The sequence below is a fragment of the Apium graveolens genome, chromosome 6 (genome assembly GCF_009905375.1).
Source record: "Apium graveolens cultivar Ventura chromosome 6, ASM990537v1, whole genome shotgun sequence".
NCBI lineage: Eukaryota > Viridiplantae > Streptophyta > Magnoliopsida > Apiales > Apiaceae > Apium > Apium graveolens.
Genome location: NC_133652.1, coordinates 262,436,044 through 262,461,223, shown reverse-complemented (window position 1 = coordinate 262,461,223; position 25,180 = coordinate 262,436,044). Strand labels below are relative to the sequence as shown.

General features: G+C 34.3%; 3 protein-coding genes across 4 annotated transcripts; 2 read left to right on the top strand and 1 right to left on the bottom strand.

The window, feature by feature from the left end:
- The first annotated feature begins 2,384 nt into the window (after positions 1 to 2,384).
- LOC141667259 (kinetochore protein NUF2 homolog) lies at positions 2,385 to 12,126 on the top strand. Of its 2 annotated transcripts, none has more exons than XM_074473675.1 (11): positions 2,385 to 2,717; positions 2,929 to 3,147; positions 8,376 to 8,466; positions 8,547 to 8,726; positions 8,974 to 9,063; positions 9,588 to 9,695; positions 10,821 to 10,874; positions 11,218 to 11,332; positions 11,406 to 11,563; positions 11,663 to 11,758; positions 11,928 to 12,126. In XM_074473675.1, the coding sequence occupies exons 1-11, from the start codon at positions 2,557 to 2,559 to the stop codon at positions 11,985 to 11,987; spliced, it is 1,332 nt and encodes a 443-aa protein (XP_074329776.1). In that variant the 5' UTR covers positions 2,385 to 2,556; the 3' UTR covers positions 11,988 to 12,126. The 2 variants fall into 2 exon arrangements, with proteins under 2 accessions (XP_074329776.1, XP_074329777.1); XM_074473676.1 differs by lacking the exon at positions 2,385 to 2,717 and adding an exon at positions 3,871 to 4,755 and having other exon boundaries at positions 3,012 to 3,147.
- Positions 4,762 to 8,369, top strand: LOC141667260 (uncharacterized). Its single transcript, XM_074473677.1, has 2 exons — positions 4,762 to 5,342; positions 5,533 to 8,369. The coding sequence occupies exon 2, from the start codon at positions 5,547 to 5,549 to the stop codon at positions 6,378 to 6,380; it is 834 nt and encodes a 277-aa protein (XP_074329778.1). The 5' UTR covers positions 4,762 to 5,342; positions 5,533 to 5,546; the 3' UTR covers positions 6,381 to 8,369.
- Positions 12,127 to 13,187: 1,061 nt separating the features above from the next.
- LOC141668038 (amidophosphoribosyltransferase, chloroplastic-like) lies at positions 13,188 to 15,258 on the bottom strand. Its single transcript, XM_074474721.1, has one exon. It carries the CDS (start codon positions 15,157 to 15,159, stop codon positions 13,396 to 13,398), a length of 1,764 nt encoding a protein of 587 aa, XP_074330822.1. The 5' UTR covers positions 15,160 to 15,258; the 3' UTR covers positions 13,188 to 13,395.
- Between the last annotated feature and the right edge of the window lie 9,922 nt (positions 15,259 to 25,180).

Genomic DNA, 25,180 nt, shown 5'->3' with positions numbered 1-25,180 from the left:
ATTCAACATATATGTTAATTTGTAGTTTTTTATTTGTAAACATACTAACGACATTCTAAAGATTAAGTTTAATCGTTTCGTTTTAAACGTACACTTACTACCCTATTTATATTAATTCATTAAATATAAAATAACGGGTAAGAATAATATAATATAATAATAGTTGAGAAGATATTCACTCCTAAAAGTGAAGAAGCATTCAAAGCTCCTCATGTTATAGAGGGGTACATGAAGTTTGTTGGAGAGAAATTTTATCTCTATTTCTTCAAAATTTGACTGAAGAGCCTATATACGGATATTGTTGAAGTTGCTCTATAAACATTATAATTGTATGATGTATTAAAAAACTCTAAAAAATGACATGTGTCTCGCACGAGTTATTATGCTAGTTATACCGTTATTTAAGATTATCACAATCATACATTCACATAATATACTTATTTTATTATCCACTATCTCTTTTATGTGGCTAAAATTAGAGTTAAACCTGAATTTCTTAAAGTGCGTGATATATAAACAAGGTCATTCAAAATGAATGGGACGGAGGAAGTAGTATGGGCAAACATCCACCTCGAGGCAAACAAAAAAACCTTCGGCAAACACCAAAAATTGAATGGAAAAATCTTCAAAAAAAAAGAAATTTTTTTTCGTCACCCAACTTATTTTGTCTTTAGAAACTTACCATTTAACTATATTTTTTTTTCTTGTACTGACTAATGTTAGGTTTATTTTTTTTTGTCACTAACGTTAGGTTCAGATTTAATTATTAGCATTATTTCAATTTTTTGTAGCATTATTTAAAACATATTGGTAATTTGTAATATTTTAATGATTTGATATATGTCTATATCTTTATATATAGTTTGACACGCATTTTAAGACTCCTTAAATATGTAGTTTCATAATTTTTTTTAACTTTTTCCTTCTGAATAATAATTTAACGTTTAAACTTTTATATACAAAAAAAAATTTAAAAAATAAGTTATGCAAATATGTTTGTAAGAAAAATATCTTGTGAGAGTTGTTTGATTTAATACCAAATTCACATTATTATAACATTATTTTATTTTTGTATTTATATATATACTTGTTTCACCATTTCATTAGAATGCATGAGTTTATAGTTTTGATTATGGGTCGATAAGAGTTGCATGAAGGAGTTGTGATTAGTGATTTCATTGGGTTTTTGAAACTGTCGTTTGGTAAAATATTAATATGTAATTTCTTAATGTTTTTAGTACTTTATGATCAGTTTGCTAATTTCATTATATTGATTTTTTTATTTTCTTATTTCCCAATAATTTTAGTACGAATTATGATGCATCTTCCTAATAATTCTAGTTTTGAGCTTAGTACCCCACCTAAAAAATAACAAACGTATATGAACTAATTGTATGCGTCTGTTTATAATGTATATATGTCTGTTCTGACCAGATGTTTAAAATAATATGTGTGCTTCAGGCGTATATAATTCGGACATTATACGACTCCTCCATATGCATCTGGCAAACTCAGACGCATATAAACTTTCTTATAAGACATATGATTTTTTTGTATTAGTTATCACTATATTTTAATAATGCTATAAAATGTTGACAAAATACTAATAATCAAATCTGAACCTAACATTAGTGACTAAAAAAAATCCGAACCTAACATTAATGAGTAAAACAAAAAAAATTATAGTTGAATAGTAAATTTATAAATACACAAAAAGTTGGGTGACGAAAAAAATCATTTTAAAAAAAAAAATATCTGAACCCTCTTCTCCTACCTTTATTGTTGGAGAGGAGATCAAATCTTCCCTGTCGCTTATGATGCAATTTCCACTCTCAAGCTTGAGCACATACCGGGGGCAAAGACCTTGGTTCATTGATTGATCTTTAAATCTCTTTAATCGGCCTAATTTAGTTATTTAATAGTAATTGATTCGAGGATGTTCATGGTCAATGTTATTAAAATTGATAACCGACCCCGGATCCTGCAGCGATAATCGGCAATTAATCAGAAATAATAATTGGATGTAGAGTATATTTTAATAATAGATTAATATTTAATTTATTATCATTAACATATTAGTTTACAAAAATAATGTAACAATTACTCGGATATTAAAAATTGAATAAACAAAATAATTTACTGGAACTAATTTGTAAAATCAGAAATCTGATGATGATCGAAGATGATTATGATTAAAATAATTTTATTTTTTAAAACACAATTTTCAAAATTAAGAGAATAATATTCCTGACATGTGATTTTTAATATCAAATATTATTGATATTTTTGTATTGTACATAATTTTCTATAATTACAATAATACCCTCGTATTTTTATATAAGAATTTTTATTTATCACAGAAAATTTAGTTGAGTAATCTCAGAAATATTATTCTCGAAAATTAATAAAAAACAGATAATGAATTGCGAAGGATAGCGAAAAAATTGAAACTCATGGCGGGATAATTCTCCATTCTCGTTCCCTACCGTAATCGTGATAATACATACACACTGACACACATAATACACGCACTGCAAAACCTCAGCTTCGAAAAAGATGTCGAAATGGGACTACCCCAGGCTCCCCCTCAACGGAATAGTGTCACTACTCGCCGAATCTCAAATCGCCAGCGTTTCCGAGTCCGATTTACTCCACCCCAGCCCCGATTTAGTAATAAGCCTCTACAAACGTATCCTCTATTACCTCGAGTTATTTCAGTATGAACTCTCTCTCTCTCTCTCTCTCTCCCTCCCTCCCTCCCTCGCTCTCTCTCGCTCTCTCTCCCTCTCCCTCTCTCTCCCCTCTCCCCCTCTCCCGCTCCTCACCTCCCCCTCTCTCCATCTATCTATCTCCCTCTCTCTCTCTCTCTACGTATAGGCAAATGTATTCTCTTAACTTAGGGGTTTTGTGTTGATATTTTGGTTGCAGGGAAGATGATGGAAAAATCAATTTTGATGCATTGCAGCAGTTTGAGAATCCGGATCTCCATTTGGAGTCGGTTCAAATTATGAATTTGTTGCAGAAAATTAGGGGTTTTGTTGCTGCTCTTTATTGCCCTAGAAAATTTAATCTTAAGGATCTCGTTAGGCCTGATTCTGATCGTACTGAGTTTTTTCTCAGTGCCGTGCTCAATTTCATTCTCTACAGGTCCCTTTTTATCTCAATTTTTTTTATTAATGTAAGTTAATCCCTCCTTTCAAGTTACAAATCCACTTTTAAAAAAATTGTTTGAATTTAGTTGTCCACTTCAACTTTCGGTGCAAATTTATATTTCCAAATTCAACTCTACTTCACATATCTCTTATTTATATTTCCTAGATCAACCTCATTCCGCATATAATGGTCAATTAATGCAATTAATTTATCAACATTCAATTTTCTTAAAATACGTGATTTTTTGAAAGTGGACATCTAATTTGAAACGGAGGGAGTACTAATTAATCAGAGGATTTAATTGAAAATGTATATATAATTGAAGTCGATAACCAATTGAGTAATACTAACTTATAAGAGTTTTATTGATGTTATGGTTTTTAGACTTATAGCTTTAATTGCTTATACACGTTATGAACATATGTCCATAGATTAATATTATCTCATTTATTACCATTTTCCACCACATTCCATTACTTCTAACCAAATGTACTTGCTACTTAAGTCGGTTTTATGCCAGAAATGGAATGATAATCGCTTTCACCAGATGTTACTTAAACTTAATATATTCCTCATAAATTTAAGAAAATGCAGAATTTCCCCCCTAAGGCCTAAGCTTAAAACTTCTAATAATGTTCCTCAAAGTTACCTAAATGGCTAACATAGGAATTGCAAAAGTATTTCTTCAATTTCGTTAACAAGTTTCAATGAATGTAGGTTTGTTAGGTGAAGACTGTGAGGAACATGTATACAATTGAAATTTGGGGCATAGTTGATATATTGTTTAGCCTATCAGGAAAAGCTATGCAGTTGCGTGATTAAGAAGTTCTTTTGGAATCTTAATATAATGACAATCGGAGCTTGGAGGTCATTGTTATTTTTGGAGTTTGAAAGTTAGCCTTGTGAACAATGTTGATATTTTGATTTCTTGTATTGGGTTTCTCTATCTTTTTGCTTGTCGGCAGTGTTATCGAAAGCATTAAGCGCACCGAGGCGCAAAACTCTCTGGAGCCTAGGCGCAAAGTGCAAAAGCGAGGCGCGCGCTTCTTAGAAGCTAGGCACATGTTTTACAAATTTTTTTATTTATTATTTAGGATATATGTATATAGGTTTATAATATAATTATACTTCATAATATATTAAATCACACTTTAAGCCAAAAATAACTTAATTTATCCTTTATAATATATTAAATAATACTTTTAGAGGGAAAAATTCCAGGCAAAATTCCAGGCTTCTAGCTCCCAACATGTAGATATTTTATCAATCATCTTCCCCAAAGTCATCTTCATCGAAGTCTTCATCTTCAAAATCCTGATCTGACTCTTCTTCATGTATTAAAGTGTTCTCTTCAAATTCAAACTCCCGTTCTTCTTCTTCGTCCTCATCTATTAAACGTCGAGGCCTCTTACCTCTACTCTTTTTTGAACTTGAAGGATTGGGGTTATTTTGAACCCTATTAGACTTTGAGGCTGATTTTGATTGCGACCTGGAGTTATATGCAGGCTCTCTAGCACCTGAAGCCTTTTCAACTGTTGACCAATTTAGTCCATCATCATCGGAGAAGACCTGCTCATCATCTTCATTTGATTTCCCGTCCAGGTTTTCAACCATCCACTCATTGCTTTCATCAACATCAAGAAGTGATGTAGGGTCAATTTTATCTCTTAATTCAAAGCGTCGTCTCAATGCTCTGTTGTATTTGACATATACTAAATCGATTAGTTTTTGTTGGAGTCTGTTCCTCTTTTTACTATGAAGCAGTGTTGTGAAAAGCATGCCTAGGGGCAAAGCGAAGCAAAGCGCACCCTTAGCGCCTTATATATGTCGAGGCGAACAACTTCAATCAAGCGCACACTTTTAGCCTTGAAGCACAAAGCGCGCTTAAGCACGAAGCGGTAGAAAAGCGCGCTTTAGCGAAGCTAAGCGCTTAATAAGATATTTAATTTTATTGGGCCATTTTTAAGGCCCAAAAGTACTAACTCATAACAAAAAAAAAGAATTTTGGGTCACTTTTAAGGCCTAAAAGTACTAACCCATAACAAAAAAAAGAATTTTAGGCCCAAATAAAAAGGCTATATCACGCTCTCAGCTTTCAATGACTTTAAAAGGGGAAAACCCTAGCCGTTCTCTCCTCTCATTCTTATGAAGAGCGCCATTCAGCAGTCAGCACAAACCCTAATAATAAAGTAAGTATCTTCTCACTTACTTTCTCTGTCTACATGTTTATACATACATACATATATATATATGTATATATTATCTTCCTTGTCTTCTGCTCCTTGTCCCCATATATATTATATAACCCATACATATTCACATGCACATATTTAAAGTTTATTATATAAACTTAAAGTTTACTTATACTTTATCTTTCAGATTGTTAATTAAAGATGACTAGCAAAGCTATTGATCCCGCTCATAAATATGCCACTCGAAACCCCACATGTTTATACAAGTTCACGTGCAATTTCTGTGGAAAAGAAACAACAGGAGGAGTTTTTAGAGCAAAAGAACATTTAATTGGAGGTCGAAGAAATGCAAAGAGCTGTCCAAAAGTTCCATCAGAGGTGAAAAAAGAGATTGAAGAGTACATGGCTGGAAAAAAGCATGCTAAAGAGGATGAGAAAATAACATTTGAAAATCTGGGATCAGATTCAGAAGAAGATTTAGGGGAGATTGAAATTCTGCAGAAGAGCCTAAAAAAGACATCTGGTACCTCAACTTCAAACCAGAAAATGAAAGGGCCACTTGATTTATTGTTGAGACCTCATCCTGAAAAAATGGTTAAAAAGCGTAAGGGGCAGACAAGGTTGGATGAAAACGACGCTGTTAAGAAAGAATTAAGGGCCAGGGCTTGTACAACTTTTGCAAGATGGATGTATGACGCTGGTATTCCATTCAATGCAGTGAACTACAATAGTTTTGATACGGCAATAGAGGCTATCGGACAATATGGTTCAGGAATGAAACCACCAACTTACCACGAGGTTAGAGTGCCATTACTGAAGAAAGAAGTGGATACAGCAAGAAAGATTATGGCTGAACACAAGAATGAATGTGAAGCTAATGGTTGCTCGATCATGTCCGATGGTTGGACAAACAAAAACCAGAGGACATTGATTAACATTCTAGTTAACTGTCCTAAAGGAAGCTTCTTCATTGAGTCTATTGATGCATCATCATATTCAAAAACAGGACAAAAGGTTTATGAGCTGGTATGTTGAAATGGTTGGGCCGTCAAATGTTGTGCAAATTGTGACAAATAGTGCTTCTAACAAAAAGTTTGCTGGACGAATGCTAGAAGCAAAGTATGAACATCTGTTTTGGACGTCGTGTGCTGCACACCGGAAGCAATTGCTTTCTCTAATGTTTTCTTGATTCTTCCAAATTTGCAAATGTCTTCTAATATCAAATTGTCTTCTAATATCAAATCCATGCAGTGTGCAGCGCACGGCGTCTAAAACAGATTCCAGCATTCGTCCAACAAACTTATTGTTAGAAACACTATCTATCACAATTTGCACAACATTTGACGGCCCAACCATTTCAACATGCTGAGAAAGCAGCTCATAAACCTTTTGTCCAGTTTTTGAATATGATGTTGCATCAATAGACTTGATGAAGAAGCTTCCTTTAAGATAGTTAACTAGAATGTTAATCAATGTCCTCTGGTTTTTGTCTGTCCAACCATCGGACATGATTGAGCAACCATTAGCTTCTCATTCCTTCTTGTGTTCAGCCATAATCTTTCTTGTTGTATCCACTTCTTTTTTCAGTAATGGCACTCTGACCTCGTGGTAAGTTGGTGGTTTCATTCCTGAACCATATTGTCCGATAGCCTCTATTGCCGTATCAAAACTATTGTAGTTCACTGCATTGAATGGAATACCAGCGTCATACATCCATCTTGCAAAAGCTGTACAAGCCATGACTCTTAATTCTTTCTTAATAGCGTCGTTTTCATCCAACCTTGTCTGGCCCTTACGCTTTTGAACCATTTTTTCAGGATGAGGTCTCAACAATAAATCAAGCGGCCCCTTCATTTTCTGGTTTGAAGTTGAGGTACCGGATGTCTTTTTTAGGTTCTTTTGCAGAATTTCAATCTCCTCTAAATCTTCTTCTGAATCTGATCCCAAATTTTCAAATGGTATTTTCTCATCCTCTTTAGCATGCTTTTTTCCAGCCATGTACTCTTCAATCTCTTTTTTCACCTCTGATGGAACTTTTGGACAGCTCTTTGCATTTCTTCGACCCCCAATTAAATGTTCTTTTGCTCTAAAAACTCCTTCTGTTGTTTCTTTCCCACATAAATTGTACGTGAACTTGTACAAACATGTGGTGTTTCGAGTGGCATATTTATGAGCGGGATCAATAGCTTTGCTAGTCATCTTTAATTAACAATCTGAAAGATAAACTTTAAGTTTATATAATAAACTTTAAGTATGTGCATGTGAATATGTATGGGTTATATATTATATATGGGGACAAGGAGCAGAAGACAAGGAAGATAATATATATGTATGTATATATAAACATGTAGACAGAGAAAGTAAGTGAGAAGATACTTACTTATTATTAGGGTTTGTGCTGAATGGCGCTCTTCAGAAGATGAGAGGAGAGGACGACTAGGGTTTTCCCTTTTAAAGTCGTTGAAAGCTGAGAGCCTAATATAGCCTTTTTATTTGGGCCTAAAATTCTTTTTTTTTTTATGGGTTAGTACTTTTGGGCCTTAAAAGTGACCCAAAATTCTTTTTTTGTTATGGGTTAGTACTTTTGGGCCTTAAAAGTGGCCCAATAACAATAAATTTCTTATTAAGCACTTAGCTTCGCTAAAGCGTGCTTTTCTACCGCTTAAGCGCGCTTTGTGCTTCAAGGCTAAAAGCGTGCGCTTGATTGAAGTTGCTTCGCCTCGACATATATGAGGCACTAAGGGTGCGCTTTGTTTCGCTTTGCGCCTAGGCACGCTTTTCACAACACTGCTTGTCGGGATGTACAAGGTTTAAACTTCTTAGTGTCTGTAATTAAATTTATAAGTTTATTACGGAAAAAATCAAATTATGTGAAGCAACTTAAGCGGTTACTTTTGTAACTTAACAAGTTATTCAATCACTAGTATTGTTTTATACTTCATGTTTGTGACCATACATGTAAATTACATCATTATATTTCCTTATAGTTTTAAATAGTATTAGACCTATTTAAAAGTGAACATCTTCCAGAGGAACAAAATTGGATATTTTGAATCCAATAATGGAGGAGATGATGTTGATTGATGACCGGCGAAAAGTGTTGGAGGGCAAAACTTCAGAGGTATATCTAATTGTCTGTAATTTATTGAATTGAGATCAGTGCTTAAAGTGTCAATGTATTGTCTAACTAGTGTCCTGCAGTTAAATGCAGAGATAGAAGAGTACAACAAAGCTAGAGAAAGTTCAATCCCACTTGTTCAAGAAGTTGAAGCTAAAGTTAAAGAATTGCATCAGACTATCCCTGGTCTTAACAGTCATCAGATGTCTTTGAAGGCTTCAATTAAAAAAATGAAGGAGAATGCAAAAGAAATGGATGAAAAGGTTGTACTAGTGCTTCTTAAGCACCTCCAACAATTGTAGACTGAAGATAATGTGCAAACATAATTTAACTATGTTGATATAACTATTTGGTGCCAAAATCTCTTTCTTATTATTCCAAACAATTGAAGTCAATAGCTAATACTCGAATAAAACGATTTGAAGATAAACAACAATGGTGTCATTTTGAATACTAGAAATATTTAACTTTTATGTATGTTTTGACTGCCGTTTCGATTTCCTATCGCAGATTTCCAGTGCTGAGTTTGCTTTGGTACAAGCTGTCCAAGAAAATGCCAATTTACGTTCTAAAATCGTTCAGTCACCGGATAAATTGCAGGTACTTGTAAATTGTAATGTTGATAAATGAGGTATCCTCGTGAACTGCAGGCACGTTTTAATATATATGTACATGAAAGATTTCAAATTAGCTCCGTATTTATAAAAAAATTGAAGCCTTGATATCCTTCTGATGTCTTTTTCTTTCTTGTTTGATCATTTTTTTCAAGATTATTCATATTGAAATATTGTTTTCATCTAAACATTTCAAATAGTGAGTGAATGGAGATGGTGTACCAGCATATGACTTGTATACTGTTACAGGAGTTTACTTACTTTTTTGGTGTCTAAGTTTCGTTATATTGGTGTGTGCGGAGCATCCATTCCCAAACTTTTGCATCAACCCCAGCCCTCATTTTTTATTGTTTTTTAATGTTTTTAATTCTCGCAACAAAATTCTTCATTCCTCAATTTTTTTAACCCCTTTCCATCTATATTCTAATTTTGGTAGGTGTTCTGTATTGTTCAAATTTTTCAACATATTTTATGATAGTTAGTATTCTAATATCTTTATCAAATTTAAAGAGAGCCTTAGAGGAGCGAAAAGCAATCCTAGCAGAGGCAAAGAATGCTGAAAGGTCAGCAATGCTATCTTTTCAGGAGAAGACTTCCACTTGTGAAGTTTACACAAAGGTATTCTACTACTGATTCTTCATTATTCTTGGTGTGTCTGAGCTGAACTAGTAAAAGTTTGTACATGTGTTTCTTCACTTGTGTAGCTACCCGGAATATATCTGAGGGCTTTGTTTTTTTGCTTATCTCTGGTTGGGGTTAAAGTTCAATTATCTAGAAAACAAACTCTAACTTTGATTTTGAAGATTAAACTCTGCGAACTCTTCTTGCATCCAGTTATAGTTCTTGAAATATAGTCGAAATTTTATAAGCCTCCAACTTCCGGTTCTACTGGCTCTATTCAGATTTAATTATTTATATTATGATAGGTTTAGGACAATAAGGCCAGGTGACGAAACAGAACTGGGAAATGGGTTTTAACAACTGTATATGATAGGTCCATCAAGATTACCTGGCACAATAATAGAATAACAGCAATCCAGAGTATAAGCTAGAAATTTCTGTGGAGTTTCTTATGTGTAGAAAAAATGTTTATAGTTCTGAATGTAGTATGAAATAGGCCGAGTATTAATGCATGAACTAATTTAAATTGTAGAAGTTGGAATCAAAAGCTTGTTTGGTGGTCTAATGAGATAACAATCTAACACTAATTTCTGAATTTGCTAAGCTTGTTTGATGTTCAGATGTACATTCACCACAATAACTTTTATGCAATAGCTTGAACAAAATTCATTCTGATCAAGGCATAATCCATTATTCAGCTTGTACATCCATGGTGATCTGGGGTACAATTTTTCTATGTCTAGTAATCAGCTTGTAAATTAGACTTGTAATTTTGTATTACGGAATTCATGGTTAGCTCACATAGTTCAGTTTGTATTGTAATTTTCATTTTATAAAAATTAAGAACTGAACTGTTAATTGAACCGAAAAACTGTATATTTTTGGTTTGTCTATGGTCAAAAGATAGGAATTGAATTGTGTATCGATTTTCGAAATAATCCGAACTGACTCGATTCATGCACACCCCTTATCAAAGTATTTGAGCCTAGTCATATTTAATTAGATTGGTACAGATGATAGGTTGGGTAAAATCGGGTGACAAAATAGAACTTGGAAGGGTATTTCTTTTGTTACCAACTAAAAGAAAAGAAATGATAACTTGTAATGTTTATTCTGTGTCAGGCGTCCGAGAAAATGTCAAAGCACTTTGCTAAGATGCAGGACATACAAGAACAGGTTTGATACTCAAACTGATTATATTTACCTGTTTAATTTTCCATCATTCATAAACAATGTTTGTGGGTTCAAGTGGTTATAGTTATATAGAAGTTGGTCTTAGCTGTTAGATAGGTGAGTTAATCCTATTGTTTGCTAGGCAAAGTGAAAAGATTACCCATGTATTCAGCACTTCAACTTTATCATCTTTTAAAAGAAAATTTAGTTTACGGTATCTAATATGCAATATGCTGCTCCTTTGATAGTCCATTAGCCAAGGTTACAACTTTTGACAGTTGTTCCATCTTCCATCCATTAAACTTTAATAGCATGACTGTGATCTAAAGAACCCCTTTTCAAATAGGTGAACTCTGCAAAAGCAATTGAAAAGGAAATGAAGGTTCTAAAATTAAAGCTGGCCGATGAGGGAGTATTGGACAAGTCTCTTGAGGCTAAATTGGTGGAACGACAAGGCAGAGGTTGCACACTTTGTTTAGTTCAGATTTAGTCCTTTTTCTCTTGGTAGTAACTAGGGTGACATGTCTTAATCAGCGAACCAACGGCATGAACTAAAAAAGCAATTAGAAAAGGAAGGAGTGCTCAACTGTGAGGCAGCTACTAAAGAATTGACAAATGTAAAGCTCGAAGTAGAATCGAGAAAGCATCACTTTGAATTAAGGAAGAGAAATGTTGAAGCACTTCTTACTGAGGTACACTCAGAATCTTTTGATTATTATTTTATTTGGTTTATATTCCTTGTACAAAAAGTTCAACTAAAACATTGTTATTTTTTTGTGTTTGATTGCTAGGTGGATACTATAGAGGCTAATATCAAATCAGCAAAAGATTCTTCAGCAGCTAAACAGCAAGACTTAGGCTTGAAATCTGAAGAGATTGTAAAAGAGGTATAATATGTGCCTTTTATGCTTCGATACATGTTAGCTTTTTATCCCATTAGTCACACAACAGCAGCTCATGTTTTGAGCTGTAATTTTTATTACATAAGGTCTTAAAATTGTTGCCTGTTGGTACAAGTGCGCCTTATATGACTTGATTTACAAATATGATGTGCAGTTTTACCAATATAAGAACCGGCTTGAAGACTCATGGGCACCCCTGGAAGTTCGCCGGTAGTTCTTTAAGGAGCTATCCAGTCTAGCCTTAGCAGGCCTATAAGGAGGTTCACTTTGTAAATCTACTAGCTTTACCAAATCTGGTTTTGTAGTACAAATCTATTTATATTTAACTCAAAAGTATTTCAGCATTTTTACGAGCTCCAGATGACTTCCCAAGTCCCATATTTAACGTAAAAGAACAAATTCGTATGATCGATCACACTTACTGGCAAGGTTTAAAGGGGATGAAGTCGATCCTGATGGAAATTCCATTAGGCAAAGATACTTTGGTTTGTCAATGTAATGTGTGCACTTCAATTAGATGCTCATTTAGAATTCAAAAGCAGCAATGTTCACATACTTGATTAGTTTTAGTTATCCTCCAACCCAGGTGCAGAAGTCTTTCCTGCCAGCTTCACTTTTATTTTCATTGAAATTGACTCCCTTTATGCTTGCACGAGAGTTGCTGCAAGGAATTTCCTGTACCAAATCATTATACATTCACAGCTTCCACAATGTGTGTTGTAGTGATTGTCTACCATGTTTTTTGATTATAAATGCCAGAAATATATTACCTTGTTTCAGTTGGACCAAAGGTGACCCAAACTTGTATTGATGAGTGAAACCAATTTCTTGCTTCATTGTTTTCTTCATTTATTTTCAGTAAGCACTTATTCTCTTAATATTTCTAAAACATTTGGACTCTAGAACTTTTTGTCCAGTTTCTCCAGTTACCTAATGTTAAATGGATGGGATATTCTTATAATCAAATTATTCAGATCCCTCGTTAAAAACCAATGATGCGAATGCGACCTTGTGAACTTGCATTCATCAGCACTTGCACAATACAGGAGTGAACTTGTAGTAATATATGGAGGGTGTTAGTATTTACAACATTTTTTGGGAAAATCCTATATGCAGTGTGTAAGATGAAACCCCCGTTCTGTAATTGACCATAACAAAAAGAACAGAGATTTGAGGAACCGTCTTCAATTTTGATCAAACCTTCAAGCAAGGTTATAGATACAACCTCAAGGGCCTTGACATAGACATCCCCAAGTTGAACAATGTGGATTAGAAACACACAATACAAGTATAATCCGCCAATTTAGAAGAAAAACAAAAGTTTCGGTTGATAAGTCATTTGATATCATCTAACAGTGACTATAAGACTTTCACTCGCTACAGACTACGAGTACAGTTCACAACATAAACAGACCCAAAAAGACGAGCATGGTATTTCATACAACATTCATCATGATCATGACACTAATGAACTGCATATAAAAATCTCCAGAACAGAATAACATTACAAAGTTTGCCAGAAATGACCTAAACAGTAAATAAACTACTCTCATTCCACATCCCATGTAGCAACCGTGAGTTTTCACTTCTAATATCCGTTGACTAGCAGTATAAACCAGCAATCATGCAACAGCTTCATCTTCTTTTTTCACTGAGTTTATAGTCTTCCCGACTTCATTTTTAGTTCCATGGATCCATCCTTCATCAAAGGAATCTATACTTCCGCTTAGTCCATCATCCAAAAAGTCACCAACTCGTTTCACTTTACCGGTGGGCAGAACAGGGTACTTGCCAGAAAAACAAGCATAACAATAGTTCTCAGAATCAGTTCCCATAAATTCTTTCATGCTGTCAATTGGAAGGAAGGCGAGTGAATCACAACCGATAAAATCCCTGATTTCTTCCACACGCATTCTATTGGATATCAACTCCTCGGAGCTAGGTGTGTCCACCCCATAATAACAAGAAGCAATTATAGGTGGGCTTGAGATCCTCATGTGAACTTCTTTGGCTCCTGCCTCCTTCAATAACCTAACAATTTTCGAGGATGTTGTCCCCCTTACTATTGAATCATCCACAACCACAACCCTCTTCCCCTCCAAAACCGCTCGAACCGGAGACAACTTAAGCTTAACCCCAAAATCCCTAATTTTTTGCGAAGGTTCAATAAAAGTTCTCCCAACATAATGCGACCTGATCAACCCTTGTTGAAATGGCACTCCTGCCTTCATAGCATAACCAAGAGCAGCTACGACCCCTGAATCCGGAACAGCAATCACAACATCACAATCAGCAGGTGCCTCAGTAGCAAGTATTTCCCCAAACTTCCTACGAGACTCATAAACAGACCTTCCAAAAACAACCGAATTAGGCAAAGCAAAATAAATATGCTCAAAAATACAAGCTTTCGGCACCACATGTTTCATCAAACAAAGCGAAGACTCAATCCCCGTTCTATCCACCACAATAACCTCTCCAGGCGCAACTTCCCTCTCATAAGTAGCCTCAATTAAATCCAACGCACAAGTCTCCGAAGCAAACACAACAGCCCCATTACTCCTCCTACCCATAACCAACGGCCTAAACCCATACGGATCCCTAACCGCAACCAACTTTTCTTCAGTCAAAAACACCATCGAATACGCCCCCTCAAGCTTCCCACAAGCTTCAACAATCCTCAAAAAAAATGGCCTAGCTTTACTTATAGCAATCAAATGCAAAACAACCTCAGTATCACTACTAGTCGTAAAAATCGACCCATTCTCCTCTAACTTAACTCTAAGTTCTTCATAATTAACCAAATTACCATTATGAGCAACACCAACAGAACCATATCTATATCTAGTAACAAAAGGCTGAACATTTTTTAACATAGAAGCACCAGCAGTAGAGTACCTTACATGCCCAATAGCCGAATCACCGGGCAACTGATCAAGCTTAGACTGATTAAACACTTCCGAAACAAGGCCAACACCAGTGACGGAATGCAACACATTGTCATTATTTGTCACAATCCCAGCACCTTCTTGACCACGGTGTTGTAAAGCATGTAAGGCCAAATAACACAGTCTTGAGGCTTCTTGGTCACCGTAAATTCCCACAACACCGCACTCTTCTCGGGGTTTTTCATCCAAATCTTGATCTGGGGTGTGATTATTTGAGGTTATGACGGTGGAAATGGGGTTGTTTGAGAGAGATGTGAAGAGGGTTTTGGAGAGAGAGGAGGTTGAGGGGAGGGTTTTAGAGAGGGTTAAGAGGGGTTTTTGATACGGGGTTTTGGAGATGAAAGAGTGGGTCTTTTGGGGTTGTGTTGAGAGTGTTTGGAGATTGGCTGCGGCGGTGGTTGCTGCGGCGGCGGCGGCGACGGCGACGGCGGCGGCTGCCATGGGAAGAAGGGGGGAGTACAAAGATTACACACACAAGAAGACGCACAGTTGAAACACACGCCGCTTTGTAGATGCAACTTGTACTAATTTATAGTCGAATAAAACTGTAGTACTAGTAACTAGGAGTGTAAAATTAAAAGATAATTAGTATTTATTCAAAAAATAACAAAAATGGAGATTATTAGTATAATATAATAGAGTATATATTTTATAGAAAATATATGGAGAAATATATGGTATATTTGATACTACGTTGGAGCATCTTTGCGAATGTAGCAAGTAAATAGAAAATTTTGAAATGAAAATCGCATCACATTTTTTTTTCCTTTTTATTGTAAAAGTGGGTTGAATGAGTACACAAATTAATATTAAACAAATAATGATATCTTTTTACAATCAAGATATCTAATATTTTACCCCGACAAAAACAGATATCTAATACAATTTTATTATTATATCATTTTTTCTTGTGAAGTAATATTTAAAGTTGGATAACAATGAATATATAGTATATGATTTGTTGAAAGTGAGAATATTTACAAAAGATAAGAGGAGCTCGATAACTATCGAATATAATAATAAAAAAATTATTCGATAAGATTATGTTATTAAAATTTTGATAACTTTGAATATATAAGAGCAAATTCAATTCTAAAGAGAAAATGACTATAATTATTGTTACAATTTGAAATTAAAAAGTGTATTTTGATCTTAAAATAGGACTAGTGCTCCGATACATATTCTAAAATAGGACTTCATTCAAATTTAACCAACATTCCACAAAAGTCATGTACTAGAACTTAACTTAAAACATATAGACTTTGAACCATCGCTCAAAAGTCTTACAATTCGTATATCTTCTCTATAGTTTCTTAACAAAATATTATTATGTGCAGTTTTTTTCTAAAAAAAATATAACGGGGAGATTTCGGCGGGAATTCTTCTGATGATGAAAATGAGTGTTCAATGCTACAAGTCACAAGTCTTATTGAGCAGCTATAAATAAATGCAAACTAATCAAAATTCAAAAGTAGATCATCTTGGTTCCATTGTTGGTAGAGCTTTCATTCGACGTGATAGAGCTGCTACGAACGAAAGAATACATTCGGATTACTTTTCCTCACATTCTATTTTCAATGATAAACATTTTCGTCAACTGTTTCAGATTTCCAAAATCTTTGTTTAAAAGGATTTTAACTCAACTTCAGCAACATGACAACTATTTCATGACAAAACATGATATTGTTGTTGTTGTTGGTTTATCAGGTATTCAGAAGATGACCTCTTCGTTGAACATGCTTGCGTATGGAATGTCGGTTGACAGGTGTTGATGAATATATAAAAATCGAAAGAGTACTGCTATTGAGTCGCTTAATTTTTTTTTATAAAGGAGTTGTGCAGATTTTTAAAGCAGAGTACTTGCGAGCTCCAAATGAAACCGATATCGCAAGAGGGATGCTAAGAATCTTGGACTGTATGCATTGACAATTTGGAAAAAATCTAATTGCGTATCATGGAATGTACACGGGACATGTTAAAAAGTATAACATTATACTTGAAGCAGTTGCATCTTATGATTTGTGGATTTGTCATGCTTTCTTTGGGAGGCTGGTTTGTTTAATGATATTAACGTTCTTGATCAATCTCTTTTTGACAACCTCTGTGTTGGTCAAGCCCCACTGGCACAATTCGTGATCAACGGAAGATAGTATAAAATGGTCTACTACCTTGCTGAAGGAATATACCTGAAGTGGGCAACAATAGTCCAAACTATTAGGGAGTCAAGTGATGAAAAAAAGGCTAATTTTGCAAGGATGCAGGAGGCATATCGTAAAGATGTTGAAAGAGCCTTTGGTGTACTTCAAGCAACCTTTACAATTATGAAAGGACTGGCTCGTTTTTGAAACCAAGTTGATTTGTATTACATAATGAAAACGTGTAATATCTTGCACTATATGACAATTGAGTATCAACGCGGTGAAGAAGACAATGAAAGAATTGAACTACTCTACGAGAGGCCAAGTAAAGTTTCACATGATCAAACATCCACATTTTCTAAGTTCCTTGTTCGTAATAAAAAGATACGGTCAAGTGAGTTATATCACCAGCTTCGAAACGATCTGATTGAGCACTTGTGGACTCGTCAAGGGGAAGAAACATTAACATATGTATGATTGTATTATTATGAAACGAAACAAATGTTTAGTTCTAATTCTAACCTATTAGCTTTATTAAGTTGCTTGATCAATGTACTGGTGTAATATCAATGAATGTACTTGATCTTATTATTACTACCTAGTTTATTTTTAGTATAACCTTAAATGATTTAAGAATCTGTATATATGCATATTTTGGTGAAAGCTGTCAGTTCAGAAATTAAATAGGATGGCTTAAACTGGAAAATAAATACAATGTTTTAAACGGGAAGACCTCAAGTAGTTGTGAATTTTAAGCTTTTGATTTTGGGTAGTTGTGAATTTAGGTAGGTTTTGATAATGTGCATTTATATTGCAGCTAACAATCAAATTAAAGATCAGAAATAATTGAATTCATATGATCTTTAAGGGTGTACCAGTGAGGTTTCAAACTTTACGTAATTTAAAATCGCCTAATAATATACTCATCAAATATTAGAGTTATAAGGGAAAAGTCACTGGTAAGTTTTGTGAAACTTTAGATATGAATTCGATTACATTCATGATTACACTTCAGATAAGAAATGCACTGGAATCGAACTTAATATTCTTGCAAATCTGGATAGTAAGTAGTTGAACTAGAGCTACTCCATTTTTTCAAGATTGCATTCCGCTGATATTGATTAGGGATGGCAATATGGTCGGATTTGACAAAATCCAAATCCAAACCCGAAATTTTATACCAAACCCGAACCAGATCCGAACCCGAAAAATACCCGAAAATTCAAATCTAAATCCGATCCAACGGATTTCGGATCGGATTCGGGTATATCCAAAATCCGAAAAAAATTGGATACATCCGAAACCCGAAAATTTGAATACCTGAAACCCGATATCCAGAACCGAAATCCGAAAATTTAAATAAAATATAGACAAACACATATACAATATACGAAAAAAATTACTAAATAGGCATCCAATCAATCACCAATAATTTCTAAGTCTAATTCATTAAAAAGAAATGTTAAGAAATTAATGAAGCTTAACAATTTATAAATTAAAATAAAATGAGAGTAATTAGAAGTTGTGAAGCAACAGAAGAAAAATGAAAAGCCAACATCATGTTAATATATTAAGCCGGAGTCTCAGTCTTCAACTCTGCATCATTAGTTCGATTCATCAAGTCATGGCCCTTATATGCACCGTATGAAGCAAAACAAAACAATCATTCTCCTAGCTGAGCCCTTAGTTTGATGCATGAATGATTATCATCAATCAAGAATTACACATCAACTGAGCCTGCATCAACAATTCAGACCATTACCAGGGGCATATGTACATTCTCAAGATCCATTTAATACATCAATGGTTCTTCTACTTTAAAAAAACAGAACAAGGAAAATGTGAAAAAAACACCCCAACAACAAAGCGTCTTCTACTTTAAAAAACTGAAAAATAATGGAATATGAAAGGAATCAAAGGATGATATAACCAGGATGCGATCAAGTTACTATTTTCATGTGCATTGTGTTAGGATCGCACCTCATGTCATGTGATAGTATCATCAGAATATGGTGGTTTATATAGATAATAACTCTCAGTTGTAACTATGAACTAAAAGAATGGAATACACAAATTCAAAGATTAATGGACAGTGGACATATATAAAATCAATCAGAATAGTAGTTGACTGCTGTGTTTTAGCTGAGCTGAAGTGATATTATGTAGCTCCGAATGGCCAATTAGTTTTCTTGCAATTTCGATACAATTAACAGTTCAAATTATTATATATTATTCCCAAAATACTCTAACAGGGTTCCGTTAGGTTGAAAAATTGCACAGGTTTTCAGAATTCTAGTGATGCCAAGCATTTAGCGCCAAAATACCCGAATTTAGAAACAAGGACGAGACGCTAACCAGAGGATAGACAAAAAAGTGAGGCGCAAGCCCTTTCTGACATAAAAGGTCACATAACTGTTTCAGAGGTTCATTAACCTTATTATTCAGCCAGAAACAAGCACATACTGACAGTTATAGACAAAACCAGACAAATATTCTTCAAACACAGTTGAAATCACAAATTTCATTTTTTATGGTATTTCGACATGGCACTTTAAACATAGGTTGAAGATATGACGAATATCTCTTGAAACCAACATGATCCACAATCGAAATAGGATATTCATGCATAATCATCATTTTTGCAAGCTCTTTCCTTGCGTCCTTGGGGTTGAAATTATAAGATGCTAAATCTGGATGGTCTTTGTTGAAATTGCTTGCTAGAAGTTTCTGCCTTATACCACTTTGGCCCCTAGTATGATGCTTCGATTTAAAGTGGCCAATTAAATGAGAAGTCCCTACACCCGAATCACCTCTAAGTTTGGCACCACAGTATTTACACATAGCTTTGATGACGCCATCAATTCTGACTTTATCAAAGTGTAACCATGCTTCACTCTTGCCTTTTTTGAGTTCTTTATCCTCCTTGACATCAACTTTACTGCTTGTTATCACATCAAGATCAGCGCTGGAAGTGCTTATATTCTCAACGGGAGTAGATTGTAATTCCGGTGTTACTGAAGGTTGAGAATTTTCGTCCGGATTAGACTGAGAATTAGGGGCTGAGCCTGAGGTCGACATAGCTGCATATCATTAACCAAAAGACCTTATTACTTACTAAGAATCACAGATTCTACATTATACATGGGAAAAACTTAATTAATTACTAACAAATAACAGTCGAAGATAGTAAGTAAGTAACAAATAACAAATCTCAGATTTTATATAAGATTAAAGATAGAGATTTTATATAAGATTAAAGATAGAGAATATAGATACAAGATAGATACTAACCGGTAAACAAATTGAATGAACCCTTGATTGTTGATTGCCCTATAGTAATACAGTCATGGTCCTCCTGGTAGTGGAAATCTTTGTGCGGCGTCGCGGGTGAATAAAATCTAAGAGGCTGTCTGAGGCTCTAACCCTAACTACTTAGCAGCGTGTGTACTATACTACTATGTCCACTGTCTATTCGTTTATTTTAGGTTTCTTTTTGTATTAAAAAGAAATAATAATGATTAAAATATTTAATGAATAATTGAATATTAAATAGGTGTTGAGGAAATTGAATGGATTTAATAATGTATAATAAAATAGTGTGTGTAAAATTAATATATATATATATTAGTGAATTAATTAATTATCAATAATACATATATATATATATATATAATATTAGGGGGTTTTCGGGTTTTATTCGGGTTTCGGATTCAGATCAGATTCGGATTGGATTTCGTATTTTCGGATCGGGTTTCGGACGGTAATCATAAAATCCAAACCCAAATCCAAAAAAAATCCGGGTCTAAAATTTAAATCCAAATCCAAATCCAAATCCAAAAAATCGGGTTCGGTAAATCCAAAAAATCGGGTTTCGGATCGGGTATACATCAGATCGGATTATTTTGCCATCCCTAATATTGATAATAAGCTTTTCTTTCTAGATCTTGTATGGTAGAAAAATCCATTCTCATTATCATTTCTTCCATCTCAGTATCATTTCTCTCTGTCTTCTTCTCCTCACACGTTGTTTGCCTTTCTAGAGATGCAATTCTTCTCTCCTCCAATTCAATCCTCCTAGTTTGATTTTCTGTCATGTTTTTGTTGGTATTTCTAGCAAATTAATGTGTCTAGCACTCTCAAGTTCTTGAACCTTATTTTTTTATCTTGTTGTGTTTGGATAGTTTTGTTCCACAAGGATTCTTTCTCGGTGAAGACACGTTGCCCCTACATGAAGTGGTTTCTGCAACATCCACTGATTCAAAACTGTTGGGAACTTGAGTGTATTCATGAACGGGGGACGCAATTTTTGTTAGGTTTCGGGGCATAAAAACAAAGAAGAAACCAACATTAAAACTGTAAAAACTGAACAGAATCGAAATTCACCACATGATCCATGCGAAAATAATGTTTAATTCGTGGATGAGATGTTTACCTTATGAAACTTTACGATTATGGTTGTCTAATAGAGGTCCTTACTTAAAACGATCACCATGTATCCCTCCGAGCGATCTACGTCGTATATGTATCCACACGAAAGTGGAGGAGATGTGTACTAGCATACTAGCACTGAAAATTTGAACTCGTTCTTCTTCTTCTTCTTCTTCTTCTTCTTCTCCTCTCTCTAGCTGCTAGGATTTTTGTATTTTTAATCTAATAAAAATGTAGTCCTTTAATTCAGCCCTAAAAGAGATTATACTCCCTCAATCTCATATTATGCGCCATGTTTGCAAATTTTACACTTTTTAAGAATACGTAAATACTCCATGTAATCTAATAAGAATGCTGCTATATTCTCACAATTTGACTTGGGATACCTCTCTTCCTCTTTGTCCTTGAACAACTAGGATTTTGTAAACCATGTATCCATCTATATAAATTAGCCCTCAAAGAGTTTATATAATGAGAAAAATGAGTTTTCTAATTATAATCTAATTATAATTAATACTAATCCAAAATCCCAATTTATTATTTAATTAAGTCACATTTAATTAATTAAAAACTTATTTAGGAATTAGTTTAAGTAATTTCTCTATTTTATTTATTTAATTAATTAAGTCATAGCTTTCATCACCGCGAGTATAAAGATTGAAGAGTCATTTCATATTAAAAAAAAAATCCTTCCAATCATTTTACAAAGTTTCCCTCTTAATCTATCCTTTCAATATTGAAAATTTTAAACTTTCCTGCCATTAGTTTTGAAAATTTTAAATTATCCCACTATATTTGAATAAAAATAATGGAACATGAGCACCTGAATCTTATTCAGCTAACCGAGTTCATATATAATGAGTTATATAAATAATAATTTTTGACTTAAATCTTCCACCAAGATCAGATGAAGAATCAAGCAAACAAGCAGACCAACAATCAAGCGAAGAAGAAACCAATGTCCATGTTCAGAAAAATTCAACTCGACTGTTTGATCTTAACCAAGGCATCTTTCTTCATAAATTTGATTATTTAATATATTTTTTTAGTCTTTTACTAACATGTTTTCCATACTACAGATTTGGAGGATATTTTCAATGAAGAAAACTTGGATCAACAACACACAGAATCAACTAGAAACATTGATTTAAATGAACCTCCGCTAGACAACGGTAATTTAACAAAAGTTGGTCTGTTTATATTTTTGGCATAAGATGATCTACTAATATTTAATCTTATAGGTGAACAAAATGAACAACAAGATGAACAAGTTGTATTACAAGGTCGGCGAGTGCCAAGAAAACTCAAGGTGTTATCTAATGAAGAATGGCGACAATTTTATTTAATTTTGATAAGAAAAAGTGTTCCCGAAAAGTTTCGACATGCTATGACGTTTCTCATTCCATATCTCATATGGAGTCTTTTGAACCGATTTAGTTGGAACTCGGTTTAGTGTATATACGGTCGTTTCCAGAGGGTAATCCTAGAAACTTATTGGAAGATCTGTTAGACTCATCATTAATCACACCATGTCCAACAAGGTACGATTTCTCCTCCCAGAAACTCCGTTCCATTGAGGCGTTCTAGGAGGAGTAAGTTGTGATACGATACCGCACTCCTTCAGGAAACCTTTAAACTCGAGGCTTAAGTATTCTCCTCCACGATCTGATCATAGAACTTTGATACTTTCCCCTGTTTGCTTTTTCACTTTTGCCTTGTATTCTTTGAACTTTTCAAAATAATCAGATTTGTTCTTCAAAAGGTACACATATCTACCGAAGTATTAAAATCCACTTCTTGCCATCGTATGCATTGGACCACATACATCACTATGTATAAGTCCTAAATGTTCGGTGGCCCTTTCACCTTGTTCGGTAAAATGAGCTTTAGCCATTTTTCAATGAGACAAGATTTGCATTTTTCGTATGATTCAAAATTAAACTTATCCAAGTAGCCATCTTGATGAAACTTGGAAATACATTTCTCATTTATGTGGCCTAAACAACAATGCAATAGGTATGTTTGATTTGAGTCTATCATCTTAATATGTTTGTTATCATTACTATTTACATTATAGACAGGAGTATCAAGATCAAGAACATATAAAACATTAAACAAACATGCAACCCCGTAGGTAACGTTATATGAAAAGGAACAACTATTTTTCTGAATAAAAAATGACAAACCTTTCTTCTTTAAACAAGAAACCGAAATAGTGTTTCTGCAAATCGCAGGCACGTAAAACAATTATCTAGTTCTAAAATAAGTCCAGTGGGCAATGATAAATTATAAGTTCCTACAGCTAAAGCAACAACCTTTGCTCCATTTTCAACACGTAGGTCGACTTCTCCCTTTTCCAATGTCCTACTTTCCTGCAATGATAAATTATAAGTTCCTACAGCTAAAGCAACAACCTTTGCTCCATTTCCAACACGTAGGTCGACTTCTCCCTTTTCCAATGTCCTACTTTCCTGCAGTTCCTGCACATTTATACAAATGTGAGAACCACATCCAGTATCTAATACCCATGAAGTAGAAGTAGATAAACTAACTTCTATAACATAAATACCTTAATCAGAAGCGCCAACAACCTTCTTCTTCTTTAGATCCTCTAAAAAAACATGACAGTTTCTCTTCCAATGACCCAATTTCTTGCAATAGTGACAAGTATCACCCTTTATAAAACCACATACAGGCTTCAAAGCCTGTTTGGGAGCAGTTTTAGGAGCAGCAGCAGATTTAGATCCCATCAACTTCTTGCCTTTCTATTTACCTTTCCTTTTGGCACTCCCTTTGTTCACCATCATTATGGGAGCAGGGGATGCCTTCTGAATGTTGGTCTCAACAGTTTTTAACATTGCCAACAATTCGGTAGATGTCTTGTCTATCTCTTTCATGTTATAATTCATTACAAACTGAGCATAGTTAATGTTCAAAGATTATAAGATCGGATCTATCTGGGCTTTCAGACCAATTACAAAACCCAGAGTAGCAATGTACTTCATATATCCAATCATCTTCAGAACATGCGGTCCAATCGGATCACGATCACCCTGTTTGCATGCATACAAAGCTTTGCTTGTATCAAACCTCTTTTGACAAACTTGTCCTTCAAATAACATTTAAGGTGCTCAATCATGACATAAGAATCCATATGCTCATGTTATTTCTAAAGCTCAGAACTCATAGTTATTAGCATCAAAAAGGTGACATCCGTGTCATCATTTATATGCTTTTGATAAGCAGCCTGTTGAACACGGGTTGCAACTTCAGGAATAGGTTTAGGGCGAGGAACATCAATAACATGGAGCTTTCGCTCCTGCCTGAGGACTATCCTCAAGTTCCTTTGCCAATCAAGGAATTTTGTTCATTTCAGCTTGTCTTTCTCAAGGACTGATCGCACAAAGAAGTTGTTTGAGTTGTTTACCATTTGACATTTACAATAGTAAAATGCATAAAATGAATTAGTCTACAGATGATTATTAAATTATGTTCAAGTGATTATTTATATATATATATATATATTCACAATATATATTTCCCTCTATTTTTATCAAATCAATAGTCCTAACTATTAATTCGGACAGAATATCTTCTATATCCTTTATAGCGAGCCAAGATCCAAATTTCACAACATTTTAGTTCAGCTTTGGCTTTACTCTTAAAACATGATTCAATAAGGTAGACAACATGTGTCAATTATATGAACTACATAACTCTTGGATAGTTCGGTGGAACAATATTTGTTCATATTTATCTAATAAATCTCGCCAAACTCCATGCCTCTAATTTCACAATCCTATTGTGGTAACTTAGTTAAGAGAAACCCAATAGTCAGAAAATATCAATATACTTCAATGCATCTCCCACGATAGATGGGAGTACTTCGCTCTGGC